The sequence below is a fragment of the Pelophylax lessonae genome, assembly GCF_965119305.1.
Source record: "Pelophylax lessonae genome assembly, chromosome: 13".
Taxonomy (NCBI): Eukaryota; Metazoa; Chordata; class Amphibia; order Anura; family Ranidae; genus Pelophylax; species Pelophylax lessonae.
In genome coordinates, this window is record NC_138780.1 from 14,206,249 (window position 1) to 14,223,348 (window position 17,100).

At 45.3% G+C, this 17,100-nt stretch overlaps 1 protein-coding gene across 1 annotated transcript in view; it reads left to right on the forward strand.

Annotated features, from left to right (window-relative positions):
- Window positions 1-13,521: 13,521 nt before the first annotated feature.
- LOC309569091 (uncharacterized protein) overlaps window positions 13,522-17,100 on the forward strand; it is a gene marked incomplete at both ends in the record, with an annotated part of 119,989 nt that continues 116,410 nt past the window's right edge. Inside the window, one exon of the mRNA XM_082274855.1 lies at window positions 13,522-13,583. Coding sequence (XP_082130981.1) covers window positions 13,522-13,583 — 62 coding nt within the window. The remainder of the gene's footprint in view (window positions 13,584-17,100) is intronic.

The window sequence follows — 17,100 nt, forward strand, 5'->3', positions numbered from 1 at the left end:
ACAAAGCTTTTCCACATTTCGGCCATGCTAACCCTGCCTTCTGAGGTGCTGGCGGTGCCCTGGTTGCGTTGGCGACCTCCTCCTCCTCCTCCTCTGCCTTGTGCTTCCCCTGTGGCCCCGCTGTCAGATGGGAATGCCAGCAGCATGGCGTCTACCAGCGTGCGCTTGTACTCGCGCATCTTGCGATCGCGCTCCAGTGAGTGAATTAAGGACGGTACGTTGTCCTTGTAACGGGGATCCAGCAGCGTGGCCACCCAGTAATCAGCACAAGTTAGAATGTGGGCAACTCGGCGGTCGTTGTGGAGACACTGCAGCATGTAATCGCTCATGTGTGCCAGGCTGCCCAGAGGCAACGAAAGGCTGTCCTCTGTGGGAGGTGTATGGTCCGTGTCCTCTGTATCCCCCCAGCCACGCACCAGTGATGGCCATGAGCTGGCCTGGGTGCCACCCTGCTGTGAACATGGTTCCATCTCCTCCTCCAGCTCCTCCTCCTCCTCATCCTCCTCATCCTCCAGAACTGTGCCCCTGCTGGACAATTGCGTCCCTGGCGTTTGCGTGTGCAGGAACCCACCCTCGGAGCCCCTTGCGAATGACTGCCCTGAAAGCCTTGGAAATGTTACCTCTTCATCCTCCTCCTCCTCCTCATCCTGTGCCACATCCTCTTCCATCATCGCCCGAATTGTTTTTTCAAGGAGGCATAGAAGTGGGATAGTTAAGCTGAGAACGGCGTCATTGCCACTGGCCATGTTGGTGGAGTACTCAAAACAGCGCAACAAGGCACACAGGTCTCGCATGGAGGCCCAGTTATTGGTGGTGAAGTGGTGCTGTTCCGCAGAGCGACTCACGCGTGCGTGCTGCAGCTGAAACTCCACTATGGCCTGCTGCTGCTCGCACAGTCTTTCCAGCATGTGCAAGGTGGAGTTCCACCTTGTGGGCACGTCACATATGAGGCGGTGAGCGGGAAGGCCGAAGTTACGCTGCAGCGCTGCCAGGCGAGCAGCAGCAGGGTGAGAACGCCGAAAGTGCGCACAAACGGCCCGCACTTTCTGCAGCAGCTCTGACATATCGGGGTAGTTTTTAAGGAACCTCTGCACCACCAAATTCAGCACATGCGCCAGGCAAGGGATGTGCGTCAAACCGGCTAGGCCCAGAGCTGCTATGAGATTTCGCCCGTTATCGCACACCACCAGGCCGGGCTTGAGGCTCGCTGGCAGCAACCACTCATTTGTCTGCTGTTCCATGCTCCTCCACAACTCCTGCGCGGTGTGTGGTTTGTCCCCCAAACAGGCAAGTTGTAAAACTGCCTGCTGTCGTTTACCCCTGGCCGTGCTGAAGTTGGTGGTGAAGGTGTTACGCTGTCCGGATGAGGAGGCGGTAGAGGATGAGGAAGCGGAGTAGGAGGAGTTAGGAACAGGAGGCAAACTGAAGCGCCCTGCAATCCTCGGTGGTGGAAGGACATGCGCCAAATTGCTATCCGCCTCAGGCCCATCCGCCACTGCATTTACCCAGTGTGCCGTTAGGGAGATATAACGCCCCTGACCGTGCTTACTGGTCCACGTATCCGTAGTTAGGTGGACCTTGGCACAGATGGCGTTGCGCAGTGCACACCTGATTTTTTCCCCCACTTGGTTGTGCAGGGAAGGGATGGCTTGCCTGGAAAAGTAGTGGCGGCTGGGCACGACGTACTGTGGGACAGCCACCGACATAAGGTTTTTAAAACTGTGCGTCTCCACCAGACGGAATGACAGCATTTCAAAGGCCAATAATTTTGAAATGCTGGCATTCAGGGCCAGGGATCGCGGGTGGGTAGGGGGGTACTTCCTCTTCCTCTCAAGTGTTTGGGAGATGGAAAGCTGAACGCTTCCACGGGACATTGTGGAGATGGTTGTTGGTGACCCAGGTGGTGGTGTTGCTGACAGATCGTCTGTTTGCGGGGTGGCAGGTGCCGGTATCACTACAGATGTGGCTGGAGCGGCCGAGACTGCAGCAGAAGAGGAAGCAGGATGAGCCAGAGACGTTTCTTGGTTTTGAAGGTGTGTACTCCACTGCAGCTCGTGCTTTGCACTTAGATGCCTGATCATGCAGGTTGTGCTCAGGTTGAGAAGGTTCATGCCTCGCTTCAAGCTCTGATTGCACAGGGTGCAAACCACTCGTGTCCTGTCATCAGCACATTTTCTAAAGAACTTCCACGCTAGAGAACTCCTTTGAGCTGACTTTGGTGCGCTCGTTCCCTTGCTGCGTTGGGCAGTAGCGGGCGTAGTGTCTAGGGCACGGCCGCTCCGCTTCTGCACCCTGCTCCCTCTTCTGCTGTGCTGGTGGCTCTGTGCGACCACCGCCTCTTCCTCCAAACTACTCAGTTCACCTGCATGACGTTCATTCCATGTGGGGTCGAGGACCTCATCGTCCTCCACATCATCTTCCACCCAGTCTTCACCCCTGCCCTCCTTGTCGGTCTCCACAATGCTGAACGCCGCAGCAGTTGGCACCTGCGTTTCGTCATCATCGGAGACGTGCTGCGATGATCCTTGCATGTACTCATCTTGAGAAATAAGTGGTTGGGCATCGCTGCACTCAATCTCTTCCACTTCTGGGGCAGGGCTAGGTGGATGGCCCTGGGAAACCCTGCTGACAGAGTCCTCAAAAAGAATAAGAGACTGCTGTATGGCTTGGGGCTCAGACTGCTGGCCTGATTTGCAAGGGGGTGAGGTGAAAGACGGTTGGACATTGGCTGCAGGTGCCAACTCTGACCTTTCTGCAGTAGACTGGGTGGGAGACAATGTGAAGGAACTGGAGGCACTGTCAGCAGCAAACCAATCTACTATCGCCTCAACTTGTTCTGGCCTCATCACTTCTAGGGGCGTTTGATGCCCTACCAAATACTGATGCAGGTTCTGTCGCCTACTCACACTTGAGGAAGGTGTTTCACTTGTGCGTGTAGCTGGCACAGATCGACCATGTCCTCTCCTTGCAACAGGAGCTCTACCAGCAGCACCACGACCCAGGCCACGGCCCTTATTTGACGGTCTCCTCATATTTCTGTAATTTAAGATCTTGCCCTAGAAAGGTTTTTATTGAATAGCGGAATAGAAAATATGATCCAAAAAAAGTGTATGTATATCACACGTACACAACCACACTAGGCCCCAATTACTATTGTTTGTACCCCTAAAAGGCTGGATGAGGAGTAGGGGGGAGAATGGAACAGGCAGCACCCTCAAACCTTCAGAAGTATGAGATGAACCCCAACAACTTGGAAAGGTGGATCTCTCTCACACGTACCGACACAGACTATCCCGCAATTCAATTGATCCTCAAAGGTTTTTATTGAATAGCGGAATAGGAAATATGATCAAAAAAAGTGTATGTATCTCGCACGTACACAACCACACTAGGCCCCAATTACTATTGTTTGTACCCCTAAAAGGCTAGATGAGGAGTAGGGGGGGTATGGAACAGGCAGCACCCTCAAACCTTCAGAAGTATGAGATGAACCCCAACAACTTGGAAAGGTGGATCTCTCTCACACGTACCGACACAGACTATCCCGCAATTCAATTGATCCTCAAAGGTTTTTATTGAATAGCGGAATAGGAAATATGATCAAAAAAAGTGTATGTATCTCGCACGTACACAACCACACTAGGCCCCAATTACTATTGTTTGTACCCCTAAAAGGCTAGATGAGGAGTAGGGGGGGTATGGAACAGGCAGCACCCTCAAACCTTCAGAAGTATGAGATGAACCCCAACAACTTGGAAAGGTGGATCTCTCTCACACGTACCGACACAGACTATCCCGCAATTCAATTGATCCTCAAAGGTTTTTATTGAATAGCGGAATAGGAAATATGATCAAAAAAAGTGTATGTATCTCGCACGTACACAACCACACTAGGCCCCAATTACTATTGTTTGTACCCCTAAAAGGCTAGATGAGGAGTAGGGGGGGTATGGAACAGGCAGCACCCTCAAACCTTCAGAAGTATGAGATGAACCCCAACAACTTGGAAAGGTGGATCTCTCTCACACGTACCGACACAGACTATCCCGCAATTCAATTGATCCTCAAAGGTTTTTATTGAATAGCGGAATAGGAAATATGATCAAAAAAAGTGTATGTATCTCGCACGTACACAACCACACTAGGCCCCAATTACTATTGTTTGTACCCCTAAAAGGCTAGATGAGGAGTAGGGGGGGTATGGAACAGGCAGCACCCTCAAACCTTCAGAAGTATGAGATGAACCCCAACAACTTGGAAAGGTGGATCTCTCTCACACGTACCGACACAGACTATCCCGCAATTCAATTGATCCTCAAAGGTTTTTATTGAATAGCGGAATAGGAAATATGATCAAAAAAAGTGTATGTATCTCGCACGTACACAACCACACTAGGCCCCAATTACTATTGTTTGTACCCCTAAAAGGCTAGATGAGGAGTAGGGGGGGTATGGAACAGGCAGCACCCTCAAACCTTCAGAAGTATGAGATGAACCCCAACAACTTGGAAAGGTGGATCTCTCTCACACGTACCGACACAGACTATCCCGCAATTCAATTGATCCTCAAAGGTTTTTATTGAATAGCGGAATAGGAAATATGATCAAAAAAAGTGTATGTATCTCGCACGTACACAACCACACTAGGCCCCAATTACTATTGTTTGTACCCCTAAAAGGCTAGATGAGGAGTAGGGGGGGTATGGAACAGGCAGCACCCTCAAACCTTCAGAAGTATGAGATGAACCCCAACAACTTGGAAAGGTGGATCTCTCTCACACGTACCGACACAGACTATCCCGCAATTCAATTGATCCTCAAAGGTTTTTATTGAATAGCGGAATAGGAAATATGATCAAAAAAAGTGTATGTATCTCGCACGTACACAACCACACTAGGCCCCAATTACTATTGTTTGTACCCCTAAAAGGCTAGATGAGGAGTAGGGGGGGTATGGAACAGGCAGCACCCTCAAACCTTCAGAAGTATGAGATGAACCCCAACAACTTGGAAAGGTGGATCTCTCTCACACGTACCGACACAGACTATCCCGCAATTCAATTGATCCTCAAAGGTTTTTATTGAATAGCGGAATAGGAAATATGATCAAAAAAAGTGTATGTATCTCGCACGTACACAACCACACTAGGCCCCAATTACTATTGTTTGTACCCCTAAAAGGCTAGATGAGGAGTAGGGGGGGTATGGAACAGGCAGCACCCTCAAACCTTCAGAAGTATGAGATGAACCCCAACAACTTGGAAAGGTGGATCTCTCTCACACGTACCAACACAGACTATCCCCCAATTTAACTGATCCCCAAAGGTTTTTGATTAAATAGCGGAATAGAAAATATGATCCCAAAAAAGTGTATGTATATCACACGTACACAACCACACTAGGCCCCAATTACTATTGTTTGTACCCCTAAAAGGCTAGGAGTAGGGGGAGTATGGAACAGGCAGCACCCTCAAACCTTCAGAAGTATGAGATGAACCCCAACAACTTGGAAAGGTGGATCTCTCTCACACGTACCAACACAGACTATCCCCCAATTTAACTGATCCCCAAAGGTTTTTGATTAAATAGCGGAATAGAAAATATGATCCCAAAAAAGTGTATGTATATCACACGTACACAACCACACTAGGCCCCAATTACTATTGTTTGTACCCCTAAAAGGCTAGGAGTAGGGGGAGTATGGAACAGGCAGCACCCTCAAACCTTCAGAAGTATGAGATGAACCTCAACAACTTGGAAAGGTGGATCTCTCTCACACGTACCAACACAGACTATCCCCCAATTTAACTGATCCCCAAAGGTTTTTGATTAAATAGCGGAATAGAAAATATGATCCCAAAAAAGTGTATGTATATCACACGTACACAACCACACTAGGCCCCAATTACTATTGTTTGTACCCCTAAAAGGCTAGGAGTAGGGGGAGTATGGAACAGGCAGCACCCTCAAACCTTCAGAAGTATGAGATGAACCTCAACAACTTGGAAAGGTGGATCTCTCTCACACGTACCAACACAGACTATCCCCCAATTTAACTGATCCCCAAAGGTTTTTGATTAAATAGCGGAATAGAAAATATGATCCCAAAAAAGTGTATGTATATCACACGTACACAACCACACTAGGCCCCAATTACTATTGTTTGTACCCCTAAAAGGCTAGGAGTAGGGGGAGTATGGAACAGGCAGCACCCTCAAACCTTCAGAAGTATGAGATGAACCCCAACAACTTGGAAAGGTGGATCTCTCTCACACGTACCAACACAGACTATCCCCCAATTTAACTGATCCCCAAAGGTTTTTGATTAAATAGCGGAATAGAAAATATGATCCCAAAAAAGTGTATGTATATCACACGTACACAACCACACTAGGCCCCAATTACTATTGTTTGTACCCCTAAAAGGCTAGGAGTAGGGGGAGTATGGAACAGGCAGCACCCTCAAACCTTCAGAAGTATGAGATGAACCTCAACAACTTGGAAAGGTGGATCTCTCTCACACGTACCAACACAGACTATCCCCCAATTTAACTGATCCCCAAAGGTTTTTGATTAAATAGCGGAATAGAAAATATGATCCCAAAAAAGTGTATGTATATCACACGTACACAACCACACTAGGCCCCAATTACTATTGTTTGTACCCCTAAAAGGCTAGGAGTAGGGGGAGTATGGAACAGGCAGCACCCTCAAACCTTCAGAAGTATGAGATGAACCCCAACAACTTGGAAAGGTGGATCTCTCTCACACGTACCAACACAGACTATCCCCCAATTTAACTGATCCCCAAAGGTTTTTGATTAAATAGCGGAATAGAAAATATGATCCCAAAAAAGTGTATGTATATCACACGTACACAACCACACTAGGCCCCAATTACTATTGTTTGTACCCCTAAAAGGCTAGGAGTAGGGGGAGTATGGAACAGGCAGCACCCTCAAACCTTCAGAAGTATGAGATGAACCCCAACAACTTGGAAAGGTGGATCTCTCTCACACGTACCAACACAGACTATCCCCCAATTTAACTGATCCCCAAAGGTTTTTGATTAAATAGCGGAATAGAAAATATGATCCCAAAAAAGTGTATGTATATCACACGTACACAACCACACTAGGCCCCAATTACTATTGTTTGTACCCCTAAAAGGCTAGGAGTAGGGGGAGTATGGAACAGGCAGCACCCTCAAACCTTCAGAAGTATGAGATGAACCCCAACAACTTGGAAAGGTGGATCTCTCTCACACGTACCAACACAGACTATCCCCCAATTTAACTGATCCCCAAAGGTTTTTGATTAAATAGCGGAATAGAAAATATGATCCCAAAAAAGTGTATGTATATCACACGTACACAACCACACTAGGCCCCAATTACTATTGTTTGTACCCCTAAAAGGCTAGGAGTAGGGGGAGTATGGAACAGGCAGCACCCTCAAACCTTCAGAAGTATGAGATGAACCTCAACAACTTGGAAAGGTGGATCTCTCTCACACGTACCAACACAGACTATCCCCCAATTTAACTGATCCCCAAAGGTTTTTGATTAAATAGCGGAATAGAAAATATGATCCCAAAAAAGTGTATGTATATCACACGTACACAACCACACTAGGCCCCAATTACTATTGTTTGTACCCCTAAAAGGCTAGGAGTAGGGGGAGTATGGAACAGGCAGCACCCTCAAACCTTCAGAAGTATGAGATGAACCCCAACAACTTGGAAAGGTGGATCTCTCTCACACGTACCAACACAGACTATCCCCCAATTTAACTGATCCCCAAAGGTTTTTGATTAAATAGCGGAATAGAAAATATGATCCCAAAAAAGTGTATGTATATCACACGTACACAACCACACTAGGCCCCAATTACTATTGTTTGTACCCCTAAAAGGCTAGGAGTAGGGGGAGTATGGAACAGGCAGCACCCTCAAACCTTCAGAAGTATGAGATGAACCCCAACAACTTGGAAAGGTGGATCTCTCTCACACGTACCAACACAGACTATCCCCCAATTTAACTGATCCCCAAAGGTTTTTGATTAAATAGCGGAATAGAAAATATGATCCCAAAAAAGTGTATGTATATCACACGTACACAACCACACTAGGCCCCAATTACTATTGTTTGTACCCCTAAAAGGCTAGGAGTAGGGGGAGTATGGAACAGGCAGCACCCTCAAACCTTCAGTATGAGATTGTGTTCACTGTACCCCACAAAGATTGAGTTCACTGCACCCCACAATGATTGTGTTCACTGCACCCCACAAAGATTGTGTTCACTGCACCTCACAAAGATTGTGTTCACTGTACCCCCCAAAGATTGTGTTCACTGCACCCCACAAAGATTCTGTTCACTGTACCCCACAAAGATTGTGTTCACTGCACCCCAAAAAGATTGTGTTCACTGCACCCCAAAAAGGATGTTGTTCACTGCACCCCAAAAAGGATGTTGTTCACTCCACCCCAAAAAGATTGTGTTCACTGCACCCCACAAAGATTGTGTTCACTGCACCCCAAAAAGATTGTGTTCACTGCACCCCAAAAATGATTTTGTTCACTGCACCCCAAAAAGGATGTTGTTCACTCCACCCCAAAAAGATTGTGTTCACTGCACCCCAAAAAGATTGTGTTCACTGCACCCCACAAAGGATTTTGTTCACTGCACCCCAAAAAGATTGTGTTCACTGCACCCCAAAAAGGATGTTGTTCACTGCACCCCAAAAAGGATTTTGTTCACTGCACCCCAAAAAGATTGTGTTCACTGCACCCCACAAAGGATTTTGTTCACTGCACCCCACAAAGATTGTGTTCACTGCACACCAAAAAGGATTGTGTTCACTGCACCCCAAAAAGATTTTGTTCACTGCACCCCAAAAAGATTGTGTTCACTGCAGCCCAAAAAGATTGTGTTCACTGCAGCCCAAAAAGATTGTGTTCACTGCAGCCCAAAAAGATTGTGTTCACTGCAGCCCAAAAAGATTGTGTTCACTGCAGCCCAAAAAGATTGTGTTCACTGCAGCTCACACACAGAAAAATGGATGTGGATCACTGACACCTGCCTATCTCCAATCCCACACCACACAGCAATATCGATTGTAGTTTGTAGAACACAGTTTCCCTAAAATTCAGCAGACTCTGTCCCTAACAGGATTGAGAAGAGATCGTAGATCAGGATTGAGTGCAGACCCCACCCCCCACACAGCAATATCGATTGTAGTTTGTAGAAGACACTGACCCTATATAATTCAGCAGACTCTATCCCTAAAATGCCTACAACTCGCCCTGCCTAAACACTCCGACCTGTCCCTCAATTCTATCCGGACACAAATGTTTTTTTCCTGCCTATCTTTCCCTAATCAGCAGCCAGCACGTTGATGTGTGCTCTGTCCCTGAATCTAAGCAGCATAATGACGCCGCTGCGGCTGCCTCGAACTTATAAAGACTTGGTCACATGCTTCAGACGGCCAATCACAGCTACTGAGACATTTGCAGGCATGGCTGGGATGGCTTAAGGCACACCAGTTAAACGATTGTTGATTGGCTGTTGAAAGCCCGCCATGAAAAGAGCGCCAAAGCATGCAAAACCCGGAAATAAAACGACCGAACACGGATTTTTACCCGAACATACAGTAAAGTGTCCGTGTCCGTGTTCGGGTACAAAAAATCCAATTATTCGGTACGAACACGAATAATACAGTCCGTGTTCGCTCAACACTAGTCCTTTTTTATCAGGGTGTGCATTACTTTCTGAAGCCTTTTTGCTAGTATTTTGGCAAAAATTTTTAAGTCCGTATTTAGTAGTGATATCGGTCGGTAATTGCTAGATAGTGACGTGTCTTTTCCTGGCTTTGGTATTGTGACTACGTATGCTTCTAGCATGTCTTTTGGGAATGATGCTGCGGAGATGGCTTTATTGAATACTTCGGTTAGGTTTGGTGTAAGGAGATGGTGAAAGGTTTGGTAGTATTCACTCGGGAATCCGTCGGGTCCGGGTGATTTCCCGTGGGGGAGTGATAAGATTGTTTTCCGGACTTCGTCTATAGTGATCGGTTCATTAAGTTGTGTTAATTGAGGGTCGGAGAGATGTGGGAGATTGAGTTTATCTAAAAATTGTAAAATAGAGTCTTTAGAGGGTTTGATAGTAGTGGGATCGGTATCCAAGTTATAAAGGGAGTGGTAATAATCTGCAAATTCGTTTGCTATATCGTTAGGATGTGTCAGTTTATGTTGGGAGTTTAGTTTGTTCAAGTGGGTTATTCTGGACTTTGTTTGTTTAGTTTTGAGTCGGTTTGCTAGCATTTTCCCAGCTTTGTTGGTGTGTGCGTAGTAGTTTAGTTTTAATTTTCTTAGTTGGATATCATGTTTTTCTAATAATAGTAACCGGAGTTGGTATCTTAGAGTGTTTAGTTCATTGGACAATTTAGTTTGTGAGTGTTTCTTATTTTCTATTTCTAGGTTGTGAATTTGTTTAAGGATGTCTGTTAGTTTTTGGTTGTATTTTTTCCTTATTCTGGAATTTTGTTGTATGCATATACCCCTCATATATGATTTATGTGCCCCCCATAGCGTCCAGGGATCTGACACTGATGGGGAGTTGATTTGCATAAACTCTTGTAGGTGTTGAGATATGTGTGCATTACTTGTTTTGGATTGCAGGTTTCTAATGTTGCATCTCCACACTCGTCCCACTCCTCTGGGAAGTCCCTCGTCAACCGTTATCTCAATCACCGCGTGGTCAGACCACGTGATGTCTTTGACAACAGCCGAGGAGGTCCTTCCCAGTATGTGCCAGTCTCCAATAAACATGTCAATTCTTGAATATGTTTCGTGTCTAGCCGAGTAAAAAGTATAGTCTCTTTCTGTGGCGTGGAGGCATCTCCACGCGTCATACAGACCTTCTTTGTGGAATATACCTTGAAGGGAGATTTTCCTTCCTTTTGTTGGTGTTGAGGAGTCTATAGTTGGGTCTGTAGTCGAGTTGAAGTCTCCGCAAAGTAACAGGTTGCCATGCTTGACCTCGTTGATCTTCTTCATCAGTCGTCGCAGGAACCGTAGTTGATGTGTGTTGGGTGCATACAGAGCTACTAAGGTTAAAGGGAGGTTGTTAAATGTTCCGGTTAAAATGATGTATCTTCCATCTGGATCCGTGATGAGGTCTTTAACTTGTGTTGAAATGGTATTTTTAATTGCCAATAGCACTCCATTTTTCTTAGCGGGTGAGTTGGCGAGGAAGATGTGGGGGAAGTCCTTATGAGTGCATTTAGGGTGATTCTGTTCTTGGAAGTGGGTCTCTTGGACTGCTACTATGTCCGCTTTAGATGTTTGGGCTTCGTTCCAAAGTGCAAATCTCTTAGCAGGGTGGTTTAGTCCATTGGCATTTATGGAAATGCATTTAAAGGGCATAATAAGTCTTTAAAAAGATTGTGGTGGGTAGTTGCTGGTGTTGAGGTAGAGATGTTATGGCATTGTCCTTATCGTCTATGCAGATGGAGTTTGGTGCTCTTGAGACTGGATAACACAAAACAGGGGAGTTTGTTTGAACATTAGAACGTTTGTAGTAAAAAGGGGACCAGGGTTTTGGTCCGAGATCAACTCGTGAGGTTGATAAAGGGTTTGTAAAGAGGGCCATGAGGAGAATCAGCATTCCTTTGGCCTGGGACCTTGTTACTGGTACGAAGATGTTGAGGCAGATGCAGGACCTCCATGTTTATACTTCTGTTTTTCTTTTTTTTTCCTTGTTGCCAGCTGCCATTCCTCCTCCATGGGTAGGTGTTGTTGATGGCGATGTTGTGAGGCGTCAGGAGGTGGTAGTATGCCCCATTTCTGGAGCAATGCAAGTCCTTCATTCAGGTTTGATATGGTGGTAGTAGTTCCATTGTGTGTGATTGATAGCAGTGCAGGGTGCTTCCATTTGTGCAGAATATTGTGATTCCGCAATGCTTTTGTAATGGTAGACAAGTTTTTCCTTTTCTGCAGTGTATGACGAGACAGATCGGGGAGAATTTGTAATTTAGTAAATTCCGGTGGAAGTTCGGGGTTCTTTCGGAATGCCGTCATTATTTTCTCCTTTGTTTGGTAGAAATGTACCCGTAAGAGTACATCCCTTGGTATGTCAGGAGATAGAAATGCAGGTTTAGGTATTCTGTGGATTCTATCGATTGATTTCTCCATTGCGGACATGGTCGGTTCCAGTGTGGAGAATAGTTTAGTTGCATGTTGTTCAAGTTGCTGTGGCAGGATTGTTTCTGGGATCCCTCTTAATTTTAAATTGTTCCTTCTGGATCTATCCTCCAAGTCTGCCACTTTATCCTTGAGCCAGTCTAATTCCTCGGAGTGCTTGTTATGTGCGTCAACCATGGCATTATGGGAAAGAGCGTGTTTACTGACAGAGTTCTCCACCATGTTAAGTCTGTTTCCCATGTGTTGCATTTCATTTTTAAATTCCTGCATATATCCCATTACATCAGCGTGCAGAGATGTCCTGAATGTGTGCATAAAAGAATGCAGCATGTCCTTAAGCATGACATCTGACATTGGGTTCCCAGTGGTAGGATAGGAAGCAAAGGGATCAGTGATATGTGTGCTACGATCCATGCTGGGGAACTGTGGCTGTGCTGGGTATGTTGCACCAGGGGCTTGTGTCTGCCCTTGTTTAGCTGGTGATATAAATCTTGCTTTGTTCCTGACAGGGCTTCTGGATGTGGGTGAGCCTGGTGAGGACGATCCTGAGGACCCCCCACTGTCAGGGTTTCCTACCTTATAGTTCATTTGGTGGGTAGATGCCGCTCTGTGCTGGGCTGGAAGCTGTGTCTGTGCTTGTGGGAGGCGGCCGCCGCCGCCATCTTGCAGAATACAGGGGTCATGCTGTCCGGCAATAAACTCAATTTTCTGGAGTTTTGTGCTATCCTTGCGGCGTCTGGTCATCCTTAGTTGGTCTCTGGGGTGTCAGCTGTCCGGTGAGCCGAAGGAGGCGGCTATGGAGGTCCTGTGTGATGATCGGTCCCTTTATGGCTATCGGAGCTCCCGGTCTAAGCGGCCATCAGCAGCTCCGGTCGCCACGCCCTCTATCACGCACTATTTTTAAAACCCATTTAGAATAGCGCCTGTTCACTATCCTTTTTTCTATCTAGCTATAAGGGGGTAACACATAAGGATTGGCTGCTGTTCACTTGTTGGGTCATTTTTGAAGATTTGGACTTGCAGTTTCTCCTGCCTATATCATTTGCTTTGTGGTAGCGCATTGGTTTTAATATACTCACTCATGAGTTGTGACAAGGTCAGGAGGTATTAAACCACTTGTCCACCACACCATAACCGTATGACCGCTACAGGCAGCACGGACGGCCAGTTCTGGGAGGCCGTCATATGATGTCCATGACCGCACCCACCATGCTCTGTGACCGCAGTGCCCTCCTGATACTGCTGATCACAGACTGACTTAAAGAGCCAATCAGCACTTTTATCACATGATCAGCTGTGGCTAATCACAGCTGACCACGATGTATTGTAAACAGAATACATCGTGGTTGGTTGTTGCCTTTTCTTTTCTCATGCTAACAGAGTAAGAGAAAGGAAAAGAGAACTGATAAGCAACTTTTGTAAAAGGGACATCTACACTGATAATCAAGGCATTGATCATCAGTGAAGCCCCAACAGTGCCCACCAGTGCTTGCATTCTGTGCCATTTACCAGTGTTTATCATTGCCTCCACTTCAGTGTCCATCAGTGCAGCCTATCAGTGTAGCCTCATCAGCGCACATCAGTGAAGGAGGAAAAATTACCTGTTTGTTAAATTTTTTAACAAAATATGAAAACGTTTTTTTTTTCCTTTGCTTTTTGGTCTCTTTTCATTTATTTAGCAATAAATAAAAAACCCCAGTAGTAATTAAATACCAATAAAACAAAGCTCTATTTGTGTGAAAAAAAAATGATAAAAGATTTGTTTGGGTCAGTGTTAATTTCGTCGACTAAAACGTTTTCGTCGACTAAACTAACACAATTTTAGTCGACTAAAATACGACTAAAACTAAAACAATTCAGATGACTAAAATACGACTAAAACTAAAATGGCATTTTAGTCTTAAGACTAAAATACGACTAAAACTAAAATGGCATTTTAGTCAAAAGACTATAACTAAAACTAAATCGAAATTTGCTGCCAAAATTAACACTGGTGCATGCTCAAAGCTTAATACCATAAATAATAACATATTAGATTTTTCACTCCAGGACCAGCAGTAGTATATAATGAGTTTGGAAATTGTAGAGAAATGCTTAAATAATGCATTACAAATTACAATTGAACTACACCCATTCGATTATAGATGACTAAAATGAGTTTTAGTCGACTAAAATGTACTGGAGTTTTAGTAGACTAAATACGACTAAAACTAAAACACTTGCAGAAGACTAAAATGGGACTAAAACTAAAATGCCATTTTAGTCCTAAGACTAAGACTAAAACTAAATTGCTGCCAAAATTAACACTGGTTTGGGTACAATGTTGGATGAGCAAGCAATTGTCATTCAAAGTTCAACAGCACTGAAAGCTGAGAATTGGGCTCGGCAAGATGGGGGTACGTGCACAGTAGGCAAGTGGTAAAATTGGGGCACCCTGGAGGAGCAGAACATAAGGGGCACTCTGAAGAAGGATGTAAGGGGGCACTCTGAAGGTACTAACTCCTCCAGAGTGCCCCTTGGTGCTTCTAGAGTGCCCCCTTATTTCCTCCAGAGTACCTCCTTAGTACAGTATTAAGTCGACACTTTGGAGGATGTAAGGAGGCACTCTGGAGGATGTAAGGGGGATTCTGTAGGTTATAACCTCCAGAATGCCCTCTCCTTTCCTCTCCCGTTGGCAGCAACTGCAGATAATTGTGTTTCCTATGCTTCAGTTCATGAATGGGCAGGAGCCTCTGTCGCCTTTTTTTTTTTTCTGCAGTGCAGTTAAGGCTACAGAGAAAGGGACTGGGGATTTGTCCTTAGTGATGTCGCAAACATAAAATTTGCCGTTCGCGAACGGCGAACGCGAACATCTGCGAATGTTCGCGTACCGGCGAACATTGCGAACCGCCATAGACTTTAATAGGCAGGCGAATTTTAAAACCCACAGTGACTCTTTCTGGCCACAATAGTAATGGAAAAGTTGTTTCAAGGGGACAAACACCTGAACTGTGGCATGCCGGAGGGGGATCCATGGCAAAACTCCCATGGAAAATTAAGTAGTTGACGCAGAGTCAGGTTTTATTCCATAAAGGGCATAAATCGCCTAACATTCCTAAATTGTTTGGAATAACGTGCTTTAAAACATCCAGTGTGTGTATACGATCAGGTATGATGTTGTATCGATCAGGTAGTGTAAGGGTTACGCCCGCTTCACAGTGACAGACCAAACTCCCCGTTTAACGCACCGCAAACAGACCAGAACCGACCAAAATGGGACAGGAACTGGGCTTTAAGGGTTAGGGTTAGGGTTAGGTTTAGTGTTAGGGGCTAGGGTTAGGGTTACGGTGAGATACTTAGGGTTAGAGTTAGTAACCCTACCCCTACGCCTCTAACCCTAACCTTCTAACCCTAAGCACTAAAAATAACCCTAACCCTAGCCCTAACCCTAACCCTAGCCCTAACCCTAATTCTAATTTTTTTTCTGGTTCTGGACATGCTACAGAGCTGAAACTTCACAGGTACACTTTTTAGACCCCCAAACACTGAATCACACAAAAAAAGTTCTTAAAAATTGTAATTGTTTGTTAGAGAGCCAATTATTGGAAAAATTAAAAAAAAATTAAAATAAAAAATGTCTTTGGATTTAGCATCTGGGGGTCTAAAAAGTGTACCTGTGAAGTTTCAGCTCTGTAGCATGTCCAGAACAAGAAAGAAATACGAATTAGGGTTAGGGCTAGGGTTAGGCTTAGGGCTAGGGTTAGGGCTAGGGTTAGGGTTAGGGTTAGGGCTAGGGTTAGGGTTAGGGTTAGGTTTAGTGTTAGGGGCTAGGGTTAGGGTTACGGTGAGATACTTAGGGTTAGAGTTAGTAACCCTACCCCTACGCCTCTAACCCTAACCGTCTAACCCTAAGCACTAAAAATAACCCTAACCCTAGCCCTAACCCTAATTCTAATTTTTTTTCTGGTTCTGGACATGCTACAGAGCTGAAACTTCACAGGTACACTTTTTAGACCCCCAGACACTGAATCCCACAAAAAAAGTTCTTAAAAATTGTAATTTTTTGTTAGAGAGCCAATTATTGGAAAAATTAAAAAAAAATAAAAATAAAAAATTTCTTTGGATTTAGCATCCGGGGGGTCTAAAAGGTGTACCTGTGAAGTTTCAGCTCTGTAGCATGTCCAGAACAAGAAAACAATACGAATTAGGGTTAGGGCTAGGGTTAGGCTTAGGGCTAGGGTTAGGGTTATTTTTATGGCTAGGCTTAGAGGGTTAGGGTTAAGGTTAGAGGGTTAGGGTTATGGTTAGAGGGTTAGGGTTAGGTTTAGTGTTAGGGGCTAGGGTTAGGGTTACGGTGAGATACTTAGGGTTAGAGTTAGTAGCCCTACCCCTACCCCTCTAACTCTAACCCTCTAACCCTAAGCACTAAAAATAACCCTAACCTTAGCCCTGACCCTAACCCTAGCCCTAACCCTAGCCCTAACCCTAATTCTATTTTTTTTCTGGTTCTGGACATGCTACAGAGCTGAAACTTCACAGGTACACTTTTTAGACCCCCCAGACACTAAACCACACAAAAAAAGTTATTAAAAATTGTCCTTTTTGATAGAGAGCCAATTATTGGAAAAATAAAAAAAAATAAAAATAAAAAATTTCTTTGGATTTAGCATCTGGGGGGTCTAAAAGGTGTACCTGTGAAGTTTCAGCTCTGTAGCATGTCCGGAACCAGAAAAAATTACGAATTAGGGTTAGGGCTAGGGCTAGGCTTAGGGCTAGGGCTAGGGTTAGGGTTAGGGCTAGGGCTAGGGTTAGGGTTAGGGTTATTTTTATGGCTAGGCTTAGAGGGTTAGGGTTAAGGTTAGAGGGTTAGGGTTATGGTTAGAGGGTTAGGGTTAGGTTTAGTGTTAGGGGCTAGGGTT